Source organism: Hyla sarda, chromosome 1, assembly GCF_029499605.1.
Source record: "Hyla sarda isolate aHylSar1 chromosome 1, aHylSar1.hap1, whole genome shotgun sequence".
Lineage (NCBI taxonomy): Eukaryota > Metazoa > Chordata > Amphibia > Anura > Hylidae > Hyla > Hyla sarda.
In genome coordinates this window covers 577,702,239-577,725,522 of record NC_079189.1, presented here as the reverse complement: position 1 = coordinate 577,725,522, position 23,284 = coordinate 577,702,239, and the positions used below count along the sequence as shown (strand labels likewise).

Here is a 23,284-nt window from a genome sequence, read left to right as displayed (position 1 = left end):
GTGTTACTGCAATCCTTTTCTGTGAGAAATGCTTCATTTTCTTGAAAAAGTTCAGGGGTGCCAACATTTACGGCCATGACTGTATAAGTGCAATAGTGCGGATCATCATCTGCACACAAGGGTCTAGTCCAATAATATGGTGTTAATATTATGAATTTACAGGTTCCTCGTGCTTCCCCCATTGCTATATGTTTTTAATATTCCTGCTGTGTATGTGTTTTTTATGGATATTATGGGTATGTACTGTAATTGTGATTTAATAAAGATTTATTGATTTTATAGAAAGTGTTGTATTATTACTGTAGCAATATTTTTGGGTAGTGATATTTGCATTTTTTGTTTCTTGCTTATTTATAAGTGAGGGATACTAATAATGTAGGTCTTGCGTATTTAAAACAGGCTGGAGACTACAATCTTCTTCAAGGTACATTACCGTATATACTGGAGTATAAGCTGACCCGAATATAAGCCGAGGCCCCTAATTTTACCCCAAAAACCAAGGAAAAGTTATTGACTCGACTAAAAGCCTAGGGTGAGAAATCCCCCCATGTAATCATCCAGACCCCCTTCATCATCACCGCCTGTCAATCCCCAGCCATCGGCTGTCCAGGCATGCTGGGAGTTGTAGTTTTGAAACCTCTGGAGGTCCACAGGTTGAAGACCACTGCGGCCTTCGTCATCATCCCCCCCCCTTCATCATCACCTCCTGCCAATCCCTTCATCAGTGGTCTTCAACCTGCGGACCTCCAGAGGTTTCAAAACTACCAGCATGCCCGGACAGCCAGGTTGAAGAACACTGCGGCCTTCGTCATCATCCAGCCCCCTCACTTTTGTTTTGTACTCACCTCCCCTCGGCGGGACGTTAGGGTGAGCTGGTTCGGGCCAACGACTAAACATCCCCACCGGACGGTCCCCGCAGCGTAGATGGCCCGGACAAGCTCACCCTAACGTCCCGCCGAGGGGAGGTGAGTACAAAACAAAAGGGGGGGGGCGGCTGGGTGATGACGAAGGCCGCAGTGGTCTTCAACCTGCGGACCTCCAGAGGTTTCAGAACTACAACACCCAGCATGCCCGGACAGCCGATGGGAGTTGTAGTTTTGCAACATCTGGAGGTCCGCAGGTTGAAGACCACTGATGAAGGGATTGACAGGCGGAGTTCACTCGAGCATGAAAAATCGTGCTGAAAAACTCGGCTTATACTCGAGTATATACGGTAGTTATGTCACACAGCAGAGCCTGGCATATTAACTGTACCTCCACCAAGAGATCAACCACATCAGATGGCATCTTCTCAATGAGTATTTCAACAACCCTCAGTATTTCTCCTTTTGCACGGGCCAAAGCAGTAGTGTGAATATTCTGCTGAGACTGAGTATTGGCAGCCATGGCGGTGTGTCTGTGCACCTAGAAAGACAAAAGCAATAACATCTTAAAATCAATTTTTAGAACAGCAACCATACCCCTCACAAGACAACCCTGGTGATATTTAGGTTTCCATAATTTAAACCTGGGAGCTCCCATCCCTAAGATCTAATAACAACTACATTGTTATTCGACCATATAAAAATAGCGCTTGCCACAAAACACCTTATATGCATTTTCAAATCTATCTATCTATCTAGCTATCTGTTACTGCAGCTGACAATAGCAGAGAGAAAGTAAAGGACTGTAGTTATAATTTTGGGCATGCGTACCCAATAGAGGTAGGCCCCATATTTAGCTTAAGTTGAGAAGTAAATCCAGCCTCCTATTTTACAAAGTAATGGATGTATACGGATCATTACAGGAGATCTTCCCGCAGAGAATAAGCTTAGGGGAGGGAAAGATTCATTATAAGATGTTGATGTTTCTAGCGGACAGCCTCATTAGTTTGAGAGAGTATGATTTATGTTCAGCCATAAACATAGTTTGTAAAGAGTTAATGATAAGAATACATGAAACAAACAGAAAACGTCTTGGGAGAAGTGCCGGCTTACATTCAACAACTATTAACTGCACCGGAAGGCATTAGAGAGGAAGCGGGATATGCAACGTTAGCAGAGTCTACTATGTACCATGTATATGGCAGATCACTAGGATGTAAACTGTAAACAACCCATTACATAGTCAGGTTATTCAGAGAATAGGATAGACACAAGGGCCGGGTCAGCCATGTGTGATGGGCACTGACAGCTTCCAGTTTTTAGCTGGGATCAGGGTTTTTACATAAAAGCTATTGGGGTTCTTTAATTTTCATCCATTGATTGGGGGAGAAAGGGGGGGAGAGCAGAGAGAAGGGGGGAGGAGAAAGAAGGGGGGGAGAGACTGGAGAGAGAAGGGAGAACAGGAGAGAGGAGGGGAACATAAGAGGGTAAGGGAGGAAGAGAGAGACAGGGAGGAGAATATAAAAAAAGGTAGTAGAAGAGAAAAGGAGTGAAGAAAGAGAGAGAGAGGAGAAGAGGAGGAGAGGAGGAGAGGAGGAGGGAGAAAAAGGGAAGAGAGAGAAAGAAAAGGAGGGAGAGAGAGAAGGGGAGGGAGAGAAAGAAGGGAGGGGGAGAGAAGGAGAAATAGAGAGAGAATAGAGAAGGGAGAGAGAGGTAGGGAGGAGGAGAGAGAAGATGGGTAGGAGGAAAGAAAAGGGATGGAGAAAGAGAAAATTGTAGGAGGAGAGAAAACAGGGGGAGGAAATAAAGAAGAAGGGTAGAAAGAGAAAGGAAGGAGGAGCGAGAGAGAGAAGGGGGAAAGGAGAGGGAGAGAGAGAAGGGGAGGAGTAGGAGATAATAGAAGGGGAGAGAGATAGAGATGAAGAAGAGGAGGAGGAGAGACAGAAGGGGAGGAGAGAAAAAGGAGTAGGAGGAGAGAAAAGGTATGGGGGAGAGAGAGAGAGAAAGAGAGAGAATGAGAGAAGAGGGAGAGAAGGGGAGGGAGAAAGAGAAAAAAAGAGGGAGAGAGAGAGAATGGGTGGAAGAGAGGAGGAGGGAGAGAACAGAGGAATAGAAGAGAGAAGGGAAAGAAGAAGAGAGAGAGGGAGAAGGAGAGAGAAGAAAGATAGGGGAAAAAGAAAAGGTGGAGGAAGAGAAAAGAGGAAGAGAAATGGCAGGAGGAGAGAGAAGGGGAGGAGGGGGAGAGAAGGGGAGGAGGGACAGAGAAGGAGAAGAGAGATAGAGAAAAGGGGAGGGAGAGAGAAGGGGAGGAGGAGGAAGAAGAAGAGAGAGACAGGAAGAAGGAAAGAGAAGGAGAGGAAGAAGAGAAAGAAGGGGATGAGGAGAGAAAGAGGAGGAGGAAAGAGAGAAGGGGTGAAGGAAAGAAGAGGAGGAGAAAGAAATGGAAAGGAGTAGAGAGAGAAGGGGTGAAGGAAGGAAAGAAAAGGAGGAGAAAGAAATGGAAAGGAGGAGAGAGATAAGAGGAGAATAAAGAAGAGGAGAAGTAGGAAAGAAGAGAGAGAAGGGGAGGGTTGAGAAAGAGAGGAGAGAGAGCAAAGGAGAGGAGTAGGAGAGAGAGAAGTGGATAAGAAGGAGGCAGAGAAAAAAAAGAGAGAAGAGAGGGGTGAAAGTGAGAAAGAAAGCAAAGCAGTAGAGGAGGAAATGAGAGAGATAGAGAGAGAGACAGTAAAAAGGAAACAAGGAAAGAGAGAGGCGAAGAAAGATAAAAGTAGGGGAGGAAGATTTTGGGAATAAGAGAGAAAAAAAGAGAGAAAAGTATGTAAATAACTCTGCAGTATTAGGACTGCTGTAATGCTGAATTATTAGGCATTCCAAACCACTTGACTTACATATCACACTCACACACACTAGTGGTGAATGTTCCCCAATTTCATTGGCTCTCTGTAATACATCTATGCTGAGCTTCATACATCACTGTTATTTTAACTTGTAATTTTTTTATGCACTTTAGAGTGTTATTGACGTATCGGCTGTCCCTCTGAATGATAGGGTGATCAACCGGCTTTTATTTCAATTTTGTCATAAAGAGTAGTAAACTAGGCTGAAGCTCCTGAACACTCTCAGGAGGATGAGAAAACCTTCAATAATTGCGGCTGCTGTCTCTAATAGCCTGCCTGAGATGTGCAGAGCGGACGGCGGCCAGAAATGTCGCCACCACATTGGAACACTCGTTCCTTAAAGTGTACCTCTCATGATCTTGTTAAATTTTATAATCCTCCCAGCCACAATCATGATAAACTTCCCCCTGCCTTTATTATTATTATTTTTTAGTTTTCTACCTTGATATTGCTCTGTATTTTCTGCTCAGTTTCAGTTCGATTCACAGACTGGGAAGGGGTGTTCCCCAGCAGGCGTGACATCATCTGAAGCCATACAGGGGAGATTCTTCCTCCCTCACTCTGCTACACACAGCCCAGAGCAGTTCAGTGAGTGAGATGAGCTATGATTGGCTAAGGCTGCACCCCCGCACCCCCGTCCCTTAGCATTTCTTGATTTTGGACTTCTGCCAGGCCAGCAGGAGTCCAAAGTCTGTGCAAAAGATGAGGGGACATGTGTTCTGGACAAGTAGGGAGACACCTAGTGGCAGCTTTTTTAAACACAAATAAAACATAGAAAACGTCTTTTTTTTTTAAACAAAGTGCAGTAGAAAGATGTTTTAACTTACCATAAGGAGTGCAATACCAAACATTAGTTTTAATGAGAGTGCCAATTTAAGAGCAATGTTTTCCAACCAGGGTGCCTCTAATTGTTGCAAAACTCCAACTCCAAATGTCCTAAGTCTTTGTAAACATGTATGATATGTACAACATAACAGCCGCATTAATAAAAAAAAAAAATTATGCTTTTTTTTTAAGTTACATTTTTGGTGAATTTTAAGTTCTTACGTCATCTTCCTATATGGCTGGCACTAGTGATTGCATTTCTATGTTTTTTAGTAAAGTGTGATATTCTGGGAAATATTATCAAAGCTCTCTAGTTTACACATTTTGCACCCACCTAATATTACTTCATAACTAGGTAGATTTTTTTCTGGATTCTCAAAAAGTTGGGTGACTATAGCAGCCATCTTTTTCAGAATGCACATAAGGAAATGAGCCTTAAATATCTCATGAATACAGAAATACTTCCAGCTCCATAATTTGTACAATTCTCAAACTTGTAAGAACAGATCACTGGTAAACTGACAGGTTTCTGACAGTTAACTGTCCTTAATCATGTGAAAAAAAAACACATGACTGTAATTCTGGGAAATATTAGGAAATCTCCAGTCAACACACTTTACACCCCCTCCTCCCAAATATTACTGCATAGCTAGGCAAACTTATCAGGATTCTCAAAAAGCTGGGTGACTACAGAAGCCATCTTTCCCAGAATGCATATAAGGAAATGAGCCTCAAATATCTCATGAATACAGAAAGATTTCCAACTCAAATTTTAATACAATTCTCAAACTTTAATAAACATCTTGTAAGAACAAATCAATGGTAGCGCTAACAAGTTTCGGGCAGTTAACTGTCCTTAATCATGTCTCAAAAACACATGACTGTAATTCTGGGAATATTAAGAAATTTCTCTAATCTTTACACCCCCTTCTCCCCCAATATTACTGCATAACAGACAGATTTGTTATCTGGATTCTCAAAAAGCTGGGTGACTATAGAAGCCATCTTTCCCATAATGCACATAAGGAAATCAGCTTTCAATATCTCATTAGACTTTCAGCCTTAGAATTCGTACAATTCTCAAACTTGTAAGAACAGATCACTAGTAGAGCTGACGGGTTATGGACAGCAAACTGTCCTTTTCCATGTCTGAAAAACACAAGCCTATAATTGCGGGAAATATTGCCAAAGCTTTCTAGCTTACACCATTTACACCCCCCCCCCCCCCCCCCCACACTCACCAATATTACTGCATACCTAGGCAGATTTGTTATCAGGATTCTCAAAAAGCTGGGTCACTATTGCAGCCATCTTTCCCAGAATGCACATAAGGAAATGAGCCTCAAATATCTTAAATACAAAAAGACTGCCAGCTCTGAATTCGTACAATTCTCAATCTTGTAAGAACAGATAACACGTTTCAGGCAGTTAACTGTCCTTAATCAGGTCTAAAAAAACATGACGGCAATTCTGGGAAATGTTAGCAAAACTCTCTAGTTTACACACTTTACAGCCGGAGGCTGTCCGGGAATGCTGGGAGTTGGAGTTTTGCAACAGCTGGAGGCACCTTGGTTATGTTTGTCCTATTTATTTCACATGTTGTAGGTGGATTATTTTAAAAATATGACACTTAGAAAAGTAAGATCAGGGTGCCAGCTAGAGCCTGATTGGGGGATCGGTACAGATCGAAAAGGTAAGTAACTGCTACTTTGTTATTTAGCATTTGGGGCCCAATTGTATTGTAAAACACAATAGCAATTTGTCTGCACACTAATTTTATACATAGTTTGTAATATGTGTGTATGTTACGATTTGAAATGGCTATTGTGGTTTTAAACCATGAGTAAGGACAGTTACCTGTCCAAAACCCGTCAGCTCTACCAGTAATCTGTTCTTACAAGATGTTCAATAAAGTTTCAGAATTTTATCCAATCTTGGAGCTGGAAGTCTTACTGTATTCATGAAATATTTAAGGCTCATTTCCTTATGTGCATTCTGGGAAAGATGGCTTTTATAGTCACCCAGCTTTTTGAGAAACCAGATAACAATTATGCATGGTTATGCAGTAAGATTGGGAGAAGGGGTAGGGTGGATGTAATGTGTGTAAACTAGTGACTTTTGCTAGAATTGCCGTCATGTTTTTTTTAGACATGATTAAGGACAGTTAACTGCCTGAAACTTGTGATCTGCTCTTACAAGTTTGAGAATTGTACGAATTCAGAGCTGGCAGTCTTTTGTATTTATGAGATATTTGAGGTTTATTTCCTTATGTGCATTCTGGGAAAGATGGCTGCAATAGTGACCCAGCTTTTTGAGAATCCTGATAACAAATTTGACTAGGTGTAAAGGGTGTAAGCTAGAAAGGTTTGGTAATATTTCCCACAATTTTTTAGACATGATTAAGGACAGTTTGCTGTCCAAAACCTGTCAGCTCTACTAGTGATCTGTTCTTACAAGTTTGAGAATTCTATGAATTTCAGAGCTGAAAGTCTTTTTAGTATTGATGAGATATTGAAAGCTGATTTCCTTATGTGTATTCTGGGAAAGACGGCTTCTATAGTCACCCAGCTTTTTGAGAATCCAGATAAATGTCTGTCTGTTATGCAGTAATATTGGGGGAGAAGAGGGTGTAAAGATGAGAGAGATTTCTTAATATTTTCCAGAATTACAGTCGTGTGTTTTTAGACATGATTAAGGACAGATAACTGCCCGAAACTTGTTAGCACTACCATTGATTTGTTCTTACAAGATGTTTATTAAAGTTTGAGGATATTATTAACCTTGGAGCTGGAAATCTTTATGTATTCATGAGATATTTGAGGCTCATTTCCTTATATGCATTCTGGGAAAGATTGCTTCTATAGTCACCCAGCTTTTTGAGAATCCTGATAAATTTGCCCAGTTATGCAGTAATATTTGGGGGGGGGTGTAAATTGTGTTGACTAAAGAGATTTCCTAATATTTCCCAGAATTACAGTCATGTGTTTTTTTCACATGATTAAGGACAGTTAACTGTTAGAAACCCATCAGTTTACCATTGATCTGTTCTTACAAGTTTGAGAATTGTACAAATTATGGAGCTGGAAGTATTTCGGTATTCATGAGATATTTAAGGCTAAATGGCTGATGGCTGCTATAATCACCCAACTTTTTGAGAATCCAGAATAAGATCTACCTAGTTATGCAGTAATATTAGGTGGGTGTAAAATGTGTAAACTAGAGAGCTTTCATAATATTTCCCAGAATTACACACTTTACCAAAAAAACATACAAATGCAATCACTAGTGCCAACCATATAAGAAGATAACTTTAGAACTTAAAATTAACCAAAAAATGTAGCATTAATTACAATAATAAAAATGATGCTCTCTTTGTCTCACATAGTGTGGCTATTATGTTGTACACATCATACAAGTTTACAAAGACTTGAGGAAACTTTAATGGAAGACTAGAGAATGAGAGGCAGATTTAACCATGCAGAAAAGAGAAGATGGGGAGAGGGTTTTTACCTCCTTAGCAATCGTTGTTATGAAGGCGGGTGGTCTGGCCGTGGCAATGAGCGACAGTGCGTGTCGTGCAGAGCGGGCGGAGTCAGCTGCAGGGCTCAGGGGTAACCCGATTGTGATGCTAAACAGGGATCAGGCAGAAAAGGAGGGAGAGAAGAACAAAAAAAAAGTATGCATTAGAAATATATAGAGTGAAAAGATTAGACACAGCTTATAATGTCAGTCCCGGGTCAATGGGATCACTCAAACAGTTAGAATATAATGGACTCCCAACAATGCACGGCCATTACAAGTCAGGGTGTCCCCGCATCAAACGCTAAATCAAATAATTAAGCGTGAAGATTGAAAACACTATGTGAATGTGTCCGAAGTGTTAAAGGAGCCTTGTTAACAAATCAGGCGCTCGTATCGGTGAATACGCACCACAAAGAACCCCGGCAATGCAAGTTCTTATATAGCAGATGGAGGAGACTAAGAAAAAACACTTACTGTCCTCCCTGTTTTCTTAGCAATGATTTAACCAACAGCGGCAGATTCTACAATGGGTGAAAGTCACTTCCTAGTCATTGAAGGCAAAAGGTGCAACATGGTCACACACCCTCAATGTTTTCTTTTTTTTACATCTTTAGAAAAAAAACAACAGTCGAAGAAGGCGTGCGCTGTTTGCAAAAATTCGCCAAAATGGAATTCACCTTTTTTGTGGCACAACTTTTTTCCACCCATAGAGAAACAATTAAAGAGATTTCCCTTGACTTTAATACTGATTGGTGGAGGACTAACCCCTGACACCCTGCCAAACTCACCGTGCCAAAATACATTGTGAAGAGCTGGAAGCAAAGAGCGCTGTACCCTGTGTAGTGGCCAAGTTGTGTTATTGCAGCTCAGTTCTCATTCATTTCAATGGATTCTGAGCTGCAGTAACACAGTTTGGCCACTACACAATGGAGGAGATTTATCAAAATCTGTCCATAGGAAAAGTTGCCCATAGCAACCAATCAGATTGCTTCTTTCATTTTTCACAGGCCTCTTTAAAAATGAAAGAAGCAATCTGATTGGTTGCTATGGGCAACTCAGTAACTTTTCCTCTAGACAGGTTTTGATAAATCTCCCCCAATGTGTTGTGCTGTTTGCTTGTGGCTCCATTCTCTGCAAATATTTGGGCACCACACTCTGGCAGACACCTGATCGGCAGGGTGCCAGGTATCAGACACCCACTAATCAAATACTGAAAGCCTATCCTGAGCACTCATATTCAGGACCTTCATGAAACAAAACTCCCGGAAAAGCCCTGGTGTGTATACAGATTTTGCTGCAGATTTACTGCAGATTTCATTGTTACTCAGAAATGGGTGATATCTTTTGTGACAATTCCTAAATTAGTAGGCAGAGAAAGGAATATCCAGCGCAGACTCTTATGCAAAGGAACTTCTTTATTGGCTAAAATGCATGTTGCTAAGGGATACAGCAAGGATTCATGCGGTGTGACGCGTTTCAGCCCGTCGGGCCTTAGTCATACACTTAAAACAATTTTGTGTGAGTCTGCTTATATATGCTAGGTGGAAGTGACGACACAACAGGTGACGCCTCTGCCGCACCTGCATATGTAATTAGCATCACCATACAGTGTTAAATATATACACTACAAAATGGAGCATAATACATTGGCAATGCCTTAGCTCTACTTGGACACTCAGGATTTATCGTATAAAGAGTTATAAAATAGATAACAAAGACTTTCATTATATAATCGTGAGTAGTCACAAAGAGAGAAAAAAATATAATAAAAACAGACACGTTAATATCCATAAAATTAGATGGGAGAACATGTAACTTTGATATTCACTTTCACTAGTGGTGGAATTTTTGCTGAGCCACAACTTCTTCATGTTCAACAGGAGGTTTTACATTCAGGTCACTGGAGCTTCGATGGGGGCGAAGTTCTCCCCCTCTCTCGCCAACATATATATGTGTTGGTGGGAGAGGGTGACACTCTTCGCCCCCACCAACCCCTACAGTCACTGTCTCTTATGGTATGGCCGCTACATCGACGACCTCCTGTTCATTTGGGGGTCCGATGTGGCGGCCATACAGGGGTTCATTGATTTTCTTAACTCCAATGACCTGAATTTACAGTTTACGGTGACATCCAAAATTGAATCAGTTAATTTCCTTGATCTTACATTGCGGGGTGACTTGACTACGGGCAAAATTAACACTACAACATTTCGTAAGGAAACTGCAGTTAATTCTATACTTCATGCCAGGTCTTGCCACCCCGCACATGTCATAGAGAATCTTCCAGTAGGTGAAATGATCCGCACACGCCGTAACTGCTCACAAGATAGCGACTTCGAATTCGAGGCCGTTGCCCTTGGTAACAGACTTAGACAAAGACAGTATCCAGAATGGACTATATCCAGAGCTAAAACCATTGCAGGAAACCGTGATCGTGACGAACTTGTGGTCTCACATAAATTGACCAGTAAAAAATCCCCCTCTTTAGTTTTCTCAACACAGTATAGCACTGACTTTACAGCTATCAAAAAAATCATTGAGAAAAATATACCGATTGTCCATACTGACCCAGACTTTAGGGAGGCTCTCGGTGATGGCTTTAGTTGTGTTTCACGAAAGGCCCCCACTCTCGGTCAAAAATTGTCACCGAGTTTATACTTGGAGTCCCCTTGTACAAAACCAACATGGCTTAATCACCCTGGATCCTACAAATGTGGGTCCCAGAGGTGCATATGTTGTAAATATATGCATAACTCCACATCGTTTGTATCATCCAGCAATAATCAGACATATAATATTAAACAATATATAAACTGTAAAACTGTTGGAGTTATTTACCTGTTCACATGCCGCGTCTGCAATGTACAATACGTTGGATGTACTATTAATCCACTCAAGGTGCGTATACGCAAACACCTGTCTGACGTTGCCCACTTCCAGAGGCGGCATGTCTCCATGGTAACGAAACACTGTGTAGATATGCATGAAGGGAACACCTCCAGCCTCATGTTACAAGGTATAGAAAGAGTGAATAAACCACTACGGGGAGGTGATCTAAGACAAAAGGTCCTCGATAGAGAGATTTTTTGGATCTTAACGCTTCAAACACGCATGCCGCAAGGTTTGAATAGACGACTTGACACCATACTGCATTACTAGTGGAAGTCCGTTCAAAATTATATTTTTTTACATATATACTAATTTCACAAATTATTTTATGCAAACCGACGTACTTCCACTCTATATGCAATTATATGGTCTCTAAGTCTAGAAAAAACAACTCTCTCCTCCATTTTCTATCGTATACTTTTGCTTTATACTACAGCGATTATTTATGTTCATTAATAATAACCTGTTATACCTCAAGTTTGTTGTTTGAGATTATCCAAGTCAAAATATCAAAGTTACATGTTCTCCCATCTAATTTTATGGATATTAACGTGTCTGTTTTTATTATATTTTTTTTCTCTCTTTGTGACTACTCACGATTATATAATGAAAGTCTTTGTTATCTATTTTATAACTCTTTATACGATAAATCCTGAGTGTCCAAGTAGAGCTAAGGCATTGCCAATGTATTATGCTCCATTTTGTAGTGTATATATTTAACACTGTATGGTGATGCTAATTACATATGCAGGTGCGGCAGAGGCGTCACCTGTTGTGTCGTCACTTCCACCTAGCATATATAAGCAGACTCACACAAAATTGTTTTAAGTGTATGACTAAGGCCCGACGGGCTGAAACGCGTCACACCGCATGAATCCTTGCTGTATCCCTTAGCAACATGCATTTTAGCCAATAAAGAAGTTCCTTTGCATAAGAGTCTGCGCTGGATATTCCTTTCTCTGCCTACTACTTACCTGGATTAGTCCAAATCCAATCCGCGCGCTTACAGGAGTGAGCTGGCACCTTTGCTTTTTGCTTCAAACCGTTTGGACTTTCCTTGCTCCTCCTGGCTCCTCTGGCGTGAGTAATCACTTATCTCACCTGTTACATGATGACGACGGGGAATGAGAACATGCCTAATATGAATAGGAGCTTGACTCGCGAGGAACGAATCTCTCATATGTTTAATGCTACGGATACTGAAACCAAGGATTCATTAGATCTTAAAATTTTGATGGGAGACTTGGAAACTTCTCTTATGAAAGAGACTAAGATCTGGTGGGACATGGCGACACTTAAGAAATATGTGGCTCAAAATATGATCCCTCGAGGACTACGCCTTAGAAAATTTCCCACCACGGTCTTTTCACCTGAGTTTAAAGCTGACTGGGATTTTCTCTTAGCTGACTCTTCATTAAGATTTGTAAATCTGATCATCCAATACGAGGAAAAAGCACTTGTGGAGATAAATAATAAAATCTCTTTGCTACGTGCATCATTACAAGGTCATGAAAATACTCCTAACTATAAAGTTTTGGATGAAAAAATCATGGAAAATATCTCTAAGCTTGAAACAACCATCACTGAGGTCAAACAGCGAAAATTTATGCGGGACTTGGAGGACTACAAAACCGACTCAGTCTTTCTATGGCCCAACAGTGACAACCTTCTCCAAACACCGAGATCCATCCTCAAAAAGAACAAACATGTAAAAGGCAAAGGCAATCCAAGATCTCAAGATAAATACAAAAGAAATCGCAAAGTAAGCTTTTCATCTATAGAAGCTACGGAATTGGAATCAGGGGACTTTGATGACAATCCACAGAATGAGACTCCAAATGCCGTATCTTCTCCTTTGCCCGTGACACACAATGTGTCTTCTCAGCAACAAAAGAAACATGCAAAAAACGATGTGCGGGAAGGAAACACCGTTCCAGAAAAGAGACCAACTCGACACAACACAAAGAGGTAATTGGTCTTCCCATCTTTAACCTATCCGCAACTTTGATTTCTGAAGCTGAACTGTCATTGTTATCTCGGGGACTTTCCTTCTCACCCTCAAACAAATTTGACTTTTTTCATACCATGTTGGATGTCAATCGGTTTGTTAGGAATTTAACTGTACGGAAACATTTTTTGTGCATTGACAAAATGAATGATAATACTCTGTCTGATACTAATCATATAAATAATTTACAGCATAATGATGTTTCTGACAATGTTTCTAACTATCAGGGGCGAGAATTCGGATTACAGGAGGGATTTCATTTTGGTGATTTGACTACTTTATCATGTTTATATGAATTAAACGACGGAGACGGTTCTGACGACATCCCCTCGTTTGCTACTCCCAATCCTGGGTTCTACCCCATCTCTTCACGCTCTCCAGCTCTTGATAATTTTCAGGAGGCTGTAGAGCGTGATTTGTTGGCTCTGAGGTCCAGCAGTACTAAAGCCCATTACAATCTTTCGCTCACTGAGAGAAAAGCCCTTGCAGAGCTCCAATTGCGGGACAACATAGTCATCAAACAGGCCGATAAAGGGGGTGCTGTGGTGATCCTGGATAGTGGCCTGTACAACAAATTGAACACGATCATGCTTAATGATGTATCCACTTACAGGCCACTGTCCCAGGATCCCACAGCCCTTTTCAAATCCCAACTTACCTCAATTGTGCACCTTGGAGTAGAAAGAGGACATATCTCTTCTAAAATAGCTGAATATTTGGTTATTGATAACCCGATTACACCGATCTTTCATTCATTACCCAAGGTGCATAAGGGTATTTTCCCTCCCCCCCTAAGGCCCATTGTAGCAGGCATATCTTCCCTCAATGAACGGCTCTGTGCCTGGGTAGATTCCCTGCTTCAACCTCTTATTCCAAAAATGCCTGGTCATATTAAAGACACTAAACATCTTCTTGCCATGCTCAAGAATGTAGCTTGGGGTCCGGAGTGCAGGTGGATCACGGCAGATGTGACCTCCCTTTATTCCATTATCCCCCATAATCTAGCAATACAGGCGTTATCTTGGTTTCTTGGTACTTTCTCCCGCTATCCCTCCCCACTTTGCGAATACATTTCACTAGTGGTGGAATTTTTGCTGAGCCACAACTTCTTCATGTTCAACAGGAGGTTTTACATTCAGGTCACTGGAGCTTCGATGGGGGCGAAGTTCTCCCCCTCTCTCGCCAACATATATATGTGTTGGTGGGAGAGGGTGACACTCTTCGCCCCCATCAACCCCTACAGTCACTGTCTCTTATGGTATGGCCGCTACATCGACGACCTCCTGTTCATTTGGGGGTCCGATGTGGCGGCCATACAGGGGTTCATTGATTTTCTTAACTCCAATGACCTGAATTTACAGTTTACGGTGACATCCAAAATTGAATCAGTTAATTTCCTTGATCTTACATTGCGGGGTGACTTGACTACGGGCAAAATTAACACTACAACATTTCGTAAGGAAACTGCAGTTAATTCTATACTTCATGCCAGGTCTTGCCACCCCGCACATGTTATAGAGAATCTTCCAGTAGGTGAAATGATCCGCACACGCCGTAACTGCTCACAAGATAGCGACTTCGAATTCGAGGCCGTTGCCCTTGGTAACAGACTTAGACAAAGACAGTATCCAGAATGGACTATATCCAGAGCTAAAACCATTGCAGGAAACCGTGATCGTGACGAACTTGTGGTCTCACATAAATTGACCAGTAAAAAATCCCCCTCTTTAGTTTTCTCAACACAGTATAGCACTGACTTTACAGCTATCAAAAAAATCATTGAGAAAAATATACCGATTGTCCATACTGACCCAGACTTTAGGGAGGCTCTCGGTGATGGCTTTAGTTGTGTTTCACGAAAGGCCCCCACTCTCGGTCAAAAATTGTCACCGAGTTTATACTTGGAGTCCCCTTGTACAAAACCAACATGGCTTAATCACCCTGGATCCTACAAATGTGGGTCCCAGAGGTGCATATGTTGTAAATATATGCATAACTCCACATCGTTTGTATCATCCAGCAATAATCAGACATATAATATTAAACAATATATAAACTGTAAAACTGTTGGAGTTATTTACCTGTTCACATGCCGCGTCTGCAATGTACAATACGTTGGATGTACTATTAATCCACTCAAGGTGCGTATACGCAAACACCTGTCTGACGTTGCCCACTTCCAGAGGCGGCATGTCTCCATGGTAACGAAACACTGTGTAGATATGCATGAAGGGAACACCTCCAGCCTCATGTTACAAGGTATAGAAAGAGTGAATAAACCACTACGGGGAGGTGATCTAAGACAAAAGGTCCTCGATAGAGAGATTTTTTGGATCTTAACGCTTCAAACACGCATGCCGCAAGGTTTGAATAGACGACTTGACACCATACTGCATTACTAGTGGAAGTCCGTTCAAAATTATATTTTTTTACATATATACTAATTTCACAAATTATTTTATGCAAACCGACGTACTTCCACTCTATATGCAATTATATGGTCTCTAAGTCTAGAAAAAACAACTCTCTCCTCCATTTTCTATCGTATACTTTTGCTTTATACTACAGCGATTATTTATGTTCATTAATAATAACCTGTTATACCTCAAGTTTGTTGTTTGAGATTATCCAAGTCAAAATATCAAAGTTACATGTTCTCCCATCTAATTTTATGGATATTAACGTGTCTGTTTTTATTATATTTTTTTCTCTCTTTGTGACTACTCACGATTATATAATGAAAGTCTTTGTTATCTATTTTATAACTCTTTATACGATAAATCCTGAGTGTCCAAGTAGAGCTAAGGCATTGCCAATGTATTATGCTCCATTTTGTAGTGTATATATTTAACACTGTATGGTGATGCTAATTACATATGCAGGTGCGGCAGAGGCGTCACCTGTTGTGTCGTCACTTCCACCTAGCATATATAAGCAGACTCACACAAAATTGTTTTAAGTGTATGACTAAGGCCCGACGGGCTGAAACGCGTCACACCGCATGAATCCTTGCTGTATCCCTTAGCAACATGCATTTTAGCCAATAAAGAAGTTCCTTTGCATAAGAGTCTGCGCTGGATATTCCTTTCTCTGCCTACTACTTACCTGGATTAGTCCAAATCCAATCCGCGCGCTTACAGGAGTGAGCTGGCACCTTTGCTTTTTAATTCCTAAATTACCACCGCAGGTCAATGTCCTCGTAAAAAAAAAAAATCTGCAGCATGTGGATATCTCAACTGTGCATCATTTGTAATATCTCATACCCTTATATGTACAGTACTAGTGATCATACCCTTATATACACAGCACTAGTGATCATACCCTTATAAGTACAGCACTTGTGATCATACCCTTATATTTACAGTACTTGTGATCATACCCTTATATGTACAGTACTTGTGATCATATCCTTATATATACACAGTACTAGTGATCATACCCTTATATGTACAGTACTTGTGATCATACCCTTATATGTACAGTACTTGTGATCATACCCTTATATATACACAGCACTAGTGATCATACCCTTATATGTACAGCACTTGTGATCATACCCTTATATGTACAGTACTTGTGATCATACCCTTATATGTACAGTACTTGTGATCATACCCTTATATGTACAGCACTTGTGATCATACCCTTATATATACACAGCACTAGTGATCATACCCTTAAATGTACAGTACTTGTGATCATACCCTTATATATACACAGCACTAGTGATCATACCCTTATATGTACAGTACTTGTGATCATACCCTTATATGTACAGTACTTGTGATCATACCCTTATATATACAGCACTAGTGATCATACCCTTATATGTACAGTACTTGTGATCATACCCTTATATGTACAGTACTTGTGATCATACCCTTATATGTACAGAACTTGTGATCATACCCTTATATATACAGCACTAGTGATCATACCCTTATATGTACAGTACTTGTGATCATACCCTTATATGTACAGAACTTGTGATCATACCTTTATATATACAGCACTAGTGATCATACCCTTATATGTACAGTACTAGTGATCATACCCTTATATGTACAGTACTTGTGATCATACCCTTATATGTACAGTACTTGTGATCATACCCTTATATATACACAGCACTAGTGATCATACGCTTATATGTACAGCACTTGTGATCATACCCTTATATGTACAGTACTTGTGATCATACCCTTATATGTACAGTACTTGTGATCATACCCTTATATATACAGCACTAGTGATCATACCCTTATATGTACAGTACTTGTGATCATACCCTTACATGTACAGTACTTGTGATCATACCCTTATATATACAGCACTAGTGATCATACCCTTAAATGTACAGTACTTGTGATCATACCCTTATATATACACACAGCACTAGTGATCATACCCTTATATGTACAGTATTTGTGATCATACCCTTATATGTACAGTACTTGTGATCATACCCTTATAAATACACAGCACTAGTGATCATACCCTTAAATGTACAGTACTTGTCATCATACCCTTATATGTACAGTACTTGTGATCACACCCTTATATGTACAGTACTTGTGATCACACCCTTATATGTACAGTACTTGTGATCACACCCTTATATGTACAGTACTTGTGATCACAACCTTATATGTACAGTACTTGTGATCACACCCTTATATGTACAGTACTTGTGATCATACCCTTATATATACAGCACTAGTGATCATACCCTTAAATGTACAGTACTTGTGATCATATCCTTATATGTACACAGCACTAGTGATCATACCCTTTTATGTACAGTACTTGTGATCATACCCTTATATGTACAGTACTAGTGATCATACCCTTAAATGTACAGTACTAGTGATCATACCCTTATATATACACAGCACTAGTGATCATACCCTTAAATGTACAGTACTTGTGATCATACCCTTATATGTACAGTACTTGTGATCACACCCTTATATGTACAGTACTTGTGATCACACTCTTCTATGTACAGTACTTGTGATCATACCCTTATATGTACAGTACTTGTGATCATACCCTTATATGTACAGTACTTGTGATCATACCCTTATATGTACAGTACTTGTGATCACACCCTTATATGTACAGTACTTGTGATCACACCCTTATATGTACAGCACTAGTGATCATACCCTTATATGTACAGTACCTGTGATCACACCCTTATATGTACAGTACTTGTGATCATACCCTTATATGTAAAGTACTTGTGATCATACCTTTTTATGTACAGTACTTGTGATCATACCCTTATATGTAAAGTACTTGTGATCACACCCTTATATGTACAGTACTTGTGATAACACCCTTATATGTACAGTACTTGTGATCATACCCTTATATGTACAGTACTTGTGATCATACCCTTATACGTACAGTACTTGTGATCATACCCTTATATGTACAGTACTTGTGATCATACCTTTATATGTACAGTACTTTTGATCATACCCTTATATGTACAGTACTTGTGATCATACCTTTATATGTACAGTACTTGTGATCATACCCTTATATGTACAGTACTTGTGATCATACCCTTATATGTACAGTACTAGTGATCATACCCTTATATGTACAGTACTTGTGATCATACCCTTATATGTACAGTACTAGTAATCATACCCTTATATATACACAGCACTAGTGATCATACCCTTAAATGTACAGTAATTGTCATCATACCCTTATATGTACAGTACTTGTGATCACACCCTTATATGTGCAGTACTTGTGATCACACCCTTATATGTCCAGTACTTGTGATCATACCCTTATATGTACAGCACTAGTGATCATACCCTTATATGTACAGCACTAGTGATCATACCCTTATATGTACAGCACTAGTGATCATACCCTTATATGTACAGTACTTGTGATCATACCCTTATATGTACAGTACTTGAGATCGTACCCTTATATATACACAGCACTAGTGATCATACCCTTATATGTACAGTACTTGTGATAACACCCTTATATGTACAGTACTTGTGATCATACCCTTATATGTACAGTACTTGTGATCATACCCTTATATGTACAGTACTTGTGATCATACCTTTATATTTACAGTACTTGTGATCATACCTTTATATGTACAGTACTTGTGATCACAACCTTATATGTACAGTACTTGTGATCACACCCTTATATGTACAGTACTTGTGATCATACCCTTATATGTACAGTACTTGTGATCATACCTTTATATGTACAGTACTTGTGATCATACCCTTATATGTACAGTACTTGTGATCATACCTTTATATGTACAGTACTTGTGATCATACCCTTATATGTACAGTACTAGTGATCATACCCTTATATGTACAGTACTTGTGATCATACCCTTATATGTACAGTTCTTGTGATCATACCCTTATATGTACAGTACTTGTGACCATACCCTTATATGTACAGTATTTGTGACCATACCCTTATATGTACAGCACTAATGATCATACCCTTATATGTACAGTACTTGTGATCATACCCTTATATGTACAGCACTAATGATCATACCCTTATATGTACAGTACTTGTGATCATACCCTTATATGTACAGCACTAATGATCATACCCTTATATGTACAGTACTTGTGATCATACCCTTATATGTACAGTACTTGTGATCATACCCTTATATGTACAGCACTAATGATCATACCCTTATATGTACAGCACTAATGATCATACCCTTATATGTACAGCACTAATGATCATACCCTTATATGTACAGTACTTGTGATCATACCCTTATATGTACAGTACTTGTGATCATACCCTTATATTGTGTAAGTAGGGGATAATCTTTAACATGCAGCCATATAAGACAAATAAATATATGAATACCCTATAGTGATAACGTAAGTTTCCACAGGCCTGAGTGTCTCTGAAAAGAGAACCCCAGTATCCTCTAATAAAAGTGATTATAGTGCCCCCTGTATGGTGCACACAGCAGATTGGGGTTGTAGCTGCCCATCACCCCCGCACGTGTTGCTGCCACCAGGACGACTTCTTCTGTTATTTCTGCTTCGGCAAAAAACTGTTATAAAAAGCAACAGGCTCCTGGCTAATTCTTCCCCATGGCTGCGGAGTGGTAATATGTGGCCGGAGATTAACCCCCTCCTGCAGCTGGACCAGCTGGCTGACATGTCGGCTTTCGGAGTAAAAGCTGTGGATGATGGAGCTGCCACATTACAACCGGACTTCAGCTGAAAACAAAGGCAGGTTTAGGAGGCCTATTCCAGAAGCATCGCCAACTGTTACTACTTGTTCACAGCGGTCCGAAGGGGGTGATTGTTCTCCTATATCCACTATATCAACATTAAGGCAGGAGAATTAGCACACAAGTCTGTACAGGCATTGATATATGTAAGGTGACCGAATATGGCAGTGGTCTTCAAACTTTGGCCCTACAGATGTTGCAAAACTACAACTCCCAGCATGCCCGGACAGCCAACGGCTGTCCGGGCATGCTGGGAGTTGTAGTTTTGCAACATCTGGAGGGCCACAGTTTGAAGACCGCTGGAATATGGCATAGCAACAAGCCTGTAGAGATGGAAATAGGAACTAGGATCAGACAAGAGCTGGGAAAAATCATGGAGGAAATATCCTGGAAAATCCCTTTAATGTTTGAGGATATCCTCAAACTTGGCAAAATTAAAAATGTTTTTATGGCAAAAGTGATTTTTCTAAATTATCTATATATTATTCTAATATTATATTTTGAATTTGGCACCAAAATGCTTCTCCCCGCCGCCCATACCTGTGCAAAGCCCCTTTTTTCCACAGCTGGAAGAAAGACAAACAAACACCTCAGCTAAAGTATTTAGGCGCTGAAATCAAAATAAGGATAAATATACAAAATATAGAAAAACGACCATAGTACACCGTGCTGCACGATAGTAATTTGTAATAAAAACATTCGAGTTTCACTTTAACCCCTTAAGGACCAGGCCATTTTACACCTTAGGACCCGGCCATTTTTTGCACAACTGACCACTGTCACTTTAAACATTAATAACTCTGGAATGCTTTTAGTTATCATTCTGACTCCGAGATTGTTTTTTCGTGACATATTCTACTTTAACACAGTGGTAAAATTTTGTGGTAACTTGCATCCTTTCATGGTGAAAAATCCAAAAACTTTTCTAACTTTGAAGCTCTCTGCTTGTAAGGAAAATGGATATTCCAAATATATATTTTTTTTTGATTCACATATACAATATGTCTACTTTATGTTTGCATCATAAAATTTACAAGTTTTTACTTTTGGAAGACACCAGAGGGCTTCAAAGTTCAGCAGCAATTTTCAAATTTTTCACAAAATTTTCAAACTCACTATTTTTCAGGGACCAGTTCAGGTTTGAAGTGGATTTGAAGGGTCTTCATATTAGAAATACCCCACAAATGACCCCATTATAAAAACTACACCCCCCCCCCCCAAGTATTCAAAATGACATTCAGTCAGCATTTTAACCCTTTAGGTGTTTCACAGGAATAGCAGCAAAGTGAAGGAGAACATTCACAATCTTCATTTTTTACACTCGCATGTTCTTGTAGACCCAATTTTTTAATTTTTACAAGGGGTAAAAGGAGAAAATGTATACTTATGTATGTAGCCCAATTTCTCTCGAGTAAGCACATACCTCATATGTCTATGTAAAGTGTTCGGCGGGCGCAGTAGAGGGCTCAGAAGGGAAGGAGCAACAAGGGGATTTTGGAGAGTACGTTTTTGTGAAATGGTTTTTGGGGGGCATGTTGCATTTAGGAAGCCCCTATGGTGCCAGAACAGCAAAAAAAAAAAGACATGGCATACCATTTTGGAAGCTAGACCCCTTGAGGAACACAACAAGGAATAAAGTGAGCTTTAATACCCCACAGATGTTTCACGACTTTTGCATATGTAAAAAAAATATATATATTTTTTCACTAAAATGTGTGTTTCCCCCCAAATTTCACATTTTTGCAAGGGTTACTAGCAGAAAATACCCCCCAAAATTTGTAACCCCATCTCTTCTGAGTTTGAAGGTACCCCATAAGTTGACCTGAAGTGTACTACGGGCGAACTACAATGCTCAGAAGAGAAGGAGTCATATTTGGCTTTTTGGCTGTCCGGGCATGCTGGGAGTTGTAGTTTTGCAACATCTGGAGGTCCATAGGTTGGAGACCACTGGTATACAGTATGTCATTATGCACCCTGTCACCTGGGCTGGAATCTCAGAGATCTTCAGCCATTGGTAATAAATTAACTAATTAAATTTTTTTTCCCCACTGAATAAAACCAAACGTCTCTGCTGAATGATTACATAGAAATGTGATTCGGTATCGATGTTTATTCCATTTTCCTCGGTTTCTGAGTAGTAAACACTGTCAGCCACATGCCAGGTAACTATGGAACTACAGGACTCTAACAGCCTCCATGCCTGTGTTGACATTAACCCCTTAAGGACCGGGGGTTTTTCCGTTTTTGCATTTTCGTTTTTTGCTCCTTGCCTTTAAAAAATCATAACTCTTTCAATTTTGCACCTAAAAATCCATATGACGGCTTATTTTTTGCGCCACCAATTCTACTTTGTAATGACGTCAGTCATTTTGCCCAAAAATCTATGGTGAAATGGAAAAAAAAATCATTGTGCGACAAAATTGAAAAAAAAACGCAGTTTTGTAACTTTTGGGGGCTTCCGTTTCTACGCAGTGCATATTTCGGTAAAAATTACACCTTATCTTTATTCTGTAGGTCCATACGATTAAAATGATACCCTACTTATATAGGTTTGATTTTGTCGTTCTTCTGAAAAAATCATAACTACATGCAGGAAAATGTATACGTTTAAAATGGTCATCTTCTGACCCCTATAACTTTTTTATTTTTGCGCATATGGGGCAGTATGAGGGCTCATTTTTTGCACCGTGATCTGAAGTTTTTAACGGTACCATTTTTGCATTGATAGGAATTATTGATCGCTTTTTATTAATTTTTAAATGATATAAAAAGTGACCAAAAATGCACTATTTTGGACTTTGGAATTTTTTTGCGCCTACGCCATTGACCGAGCGGTTTAATTAATGACATATTTTTATAATTCGGACATTTCCGCACGCGGCGATACCATATATGTTTATTTTTATTTACACTGTGTTTTTTTTTTTTATTGGAAAAGGGGGGTGATTTAAACTTTTAATAGGGGAGGAGTTAAATGATATTCATTCACTTTTTTTTTGCAGTGTTATAC

At 39.8% G+C, this 23,284-nt stretch overlaps 1 protein-coding gene across 2 annotated transcripts in view; it reads right to left on the bottom strand.

Annotated features, from left to right (window-relative positions):
- WDR7 (WD repeat domain 7) overlaps positions 1 to 23,284 on the bottom strand; it is a 479,768-nt gene that overhangs the window by 122,628 nt on the left and 333,856 nt on the right. For both annotated transcript variants that reach the window (XM_056544810.1, XM_056544818.1), the window contains 2 exons: positions 8,096 to 8,213; positions 1,255 to 1,404 (listed from right to left, as the gene is read on the bottom strand). In XM_056544810.1, coding sequence (XP_056400785.1) covers positions 1,255 to 1,404; positions 8,096 to 8,213 — 268 coding nt within the window. The remainder of the gene's footprint in view (positions 1 to 1,254; positions 1,405 to 8,095; positions 8,214 to 23,284) is intronic.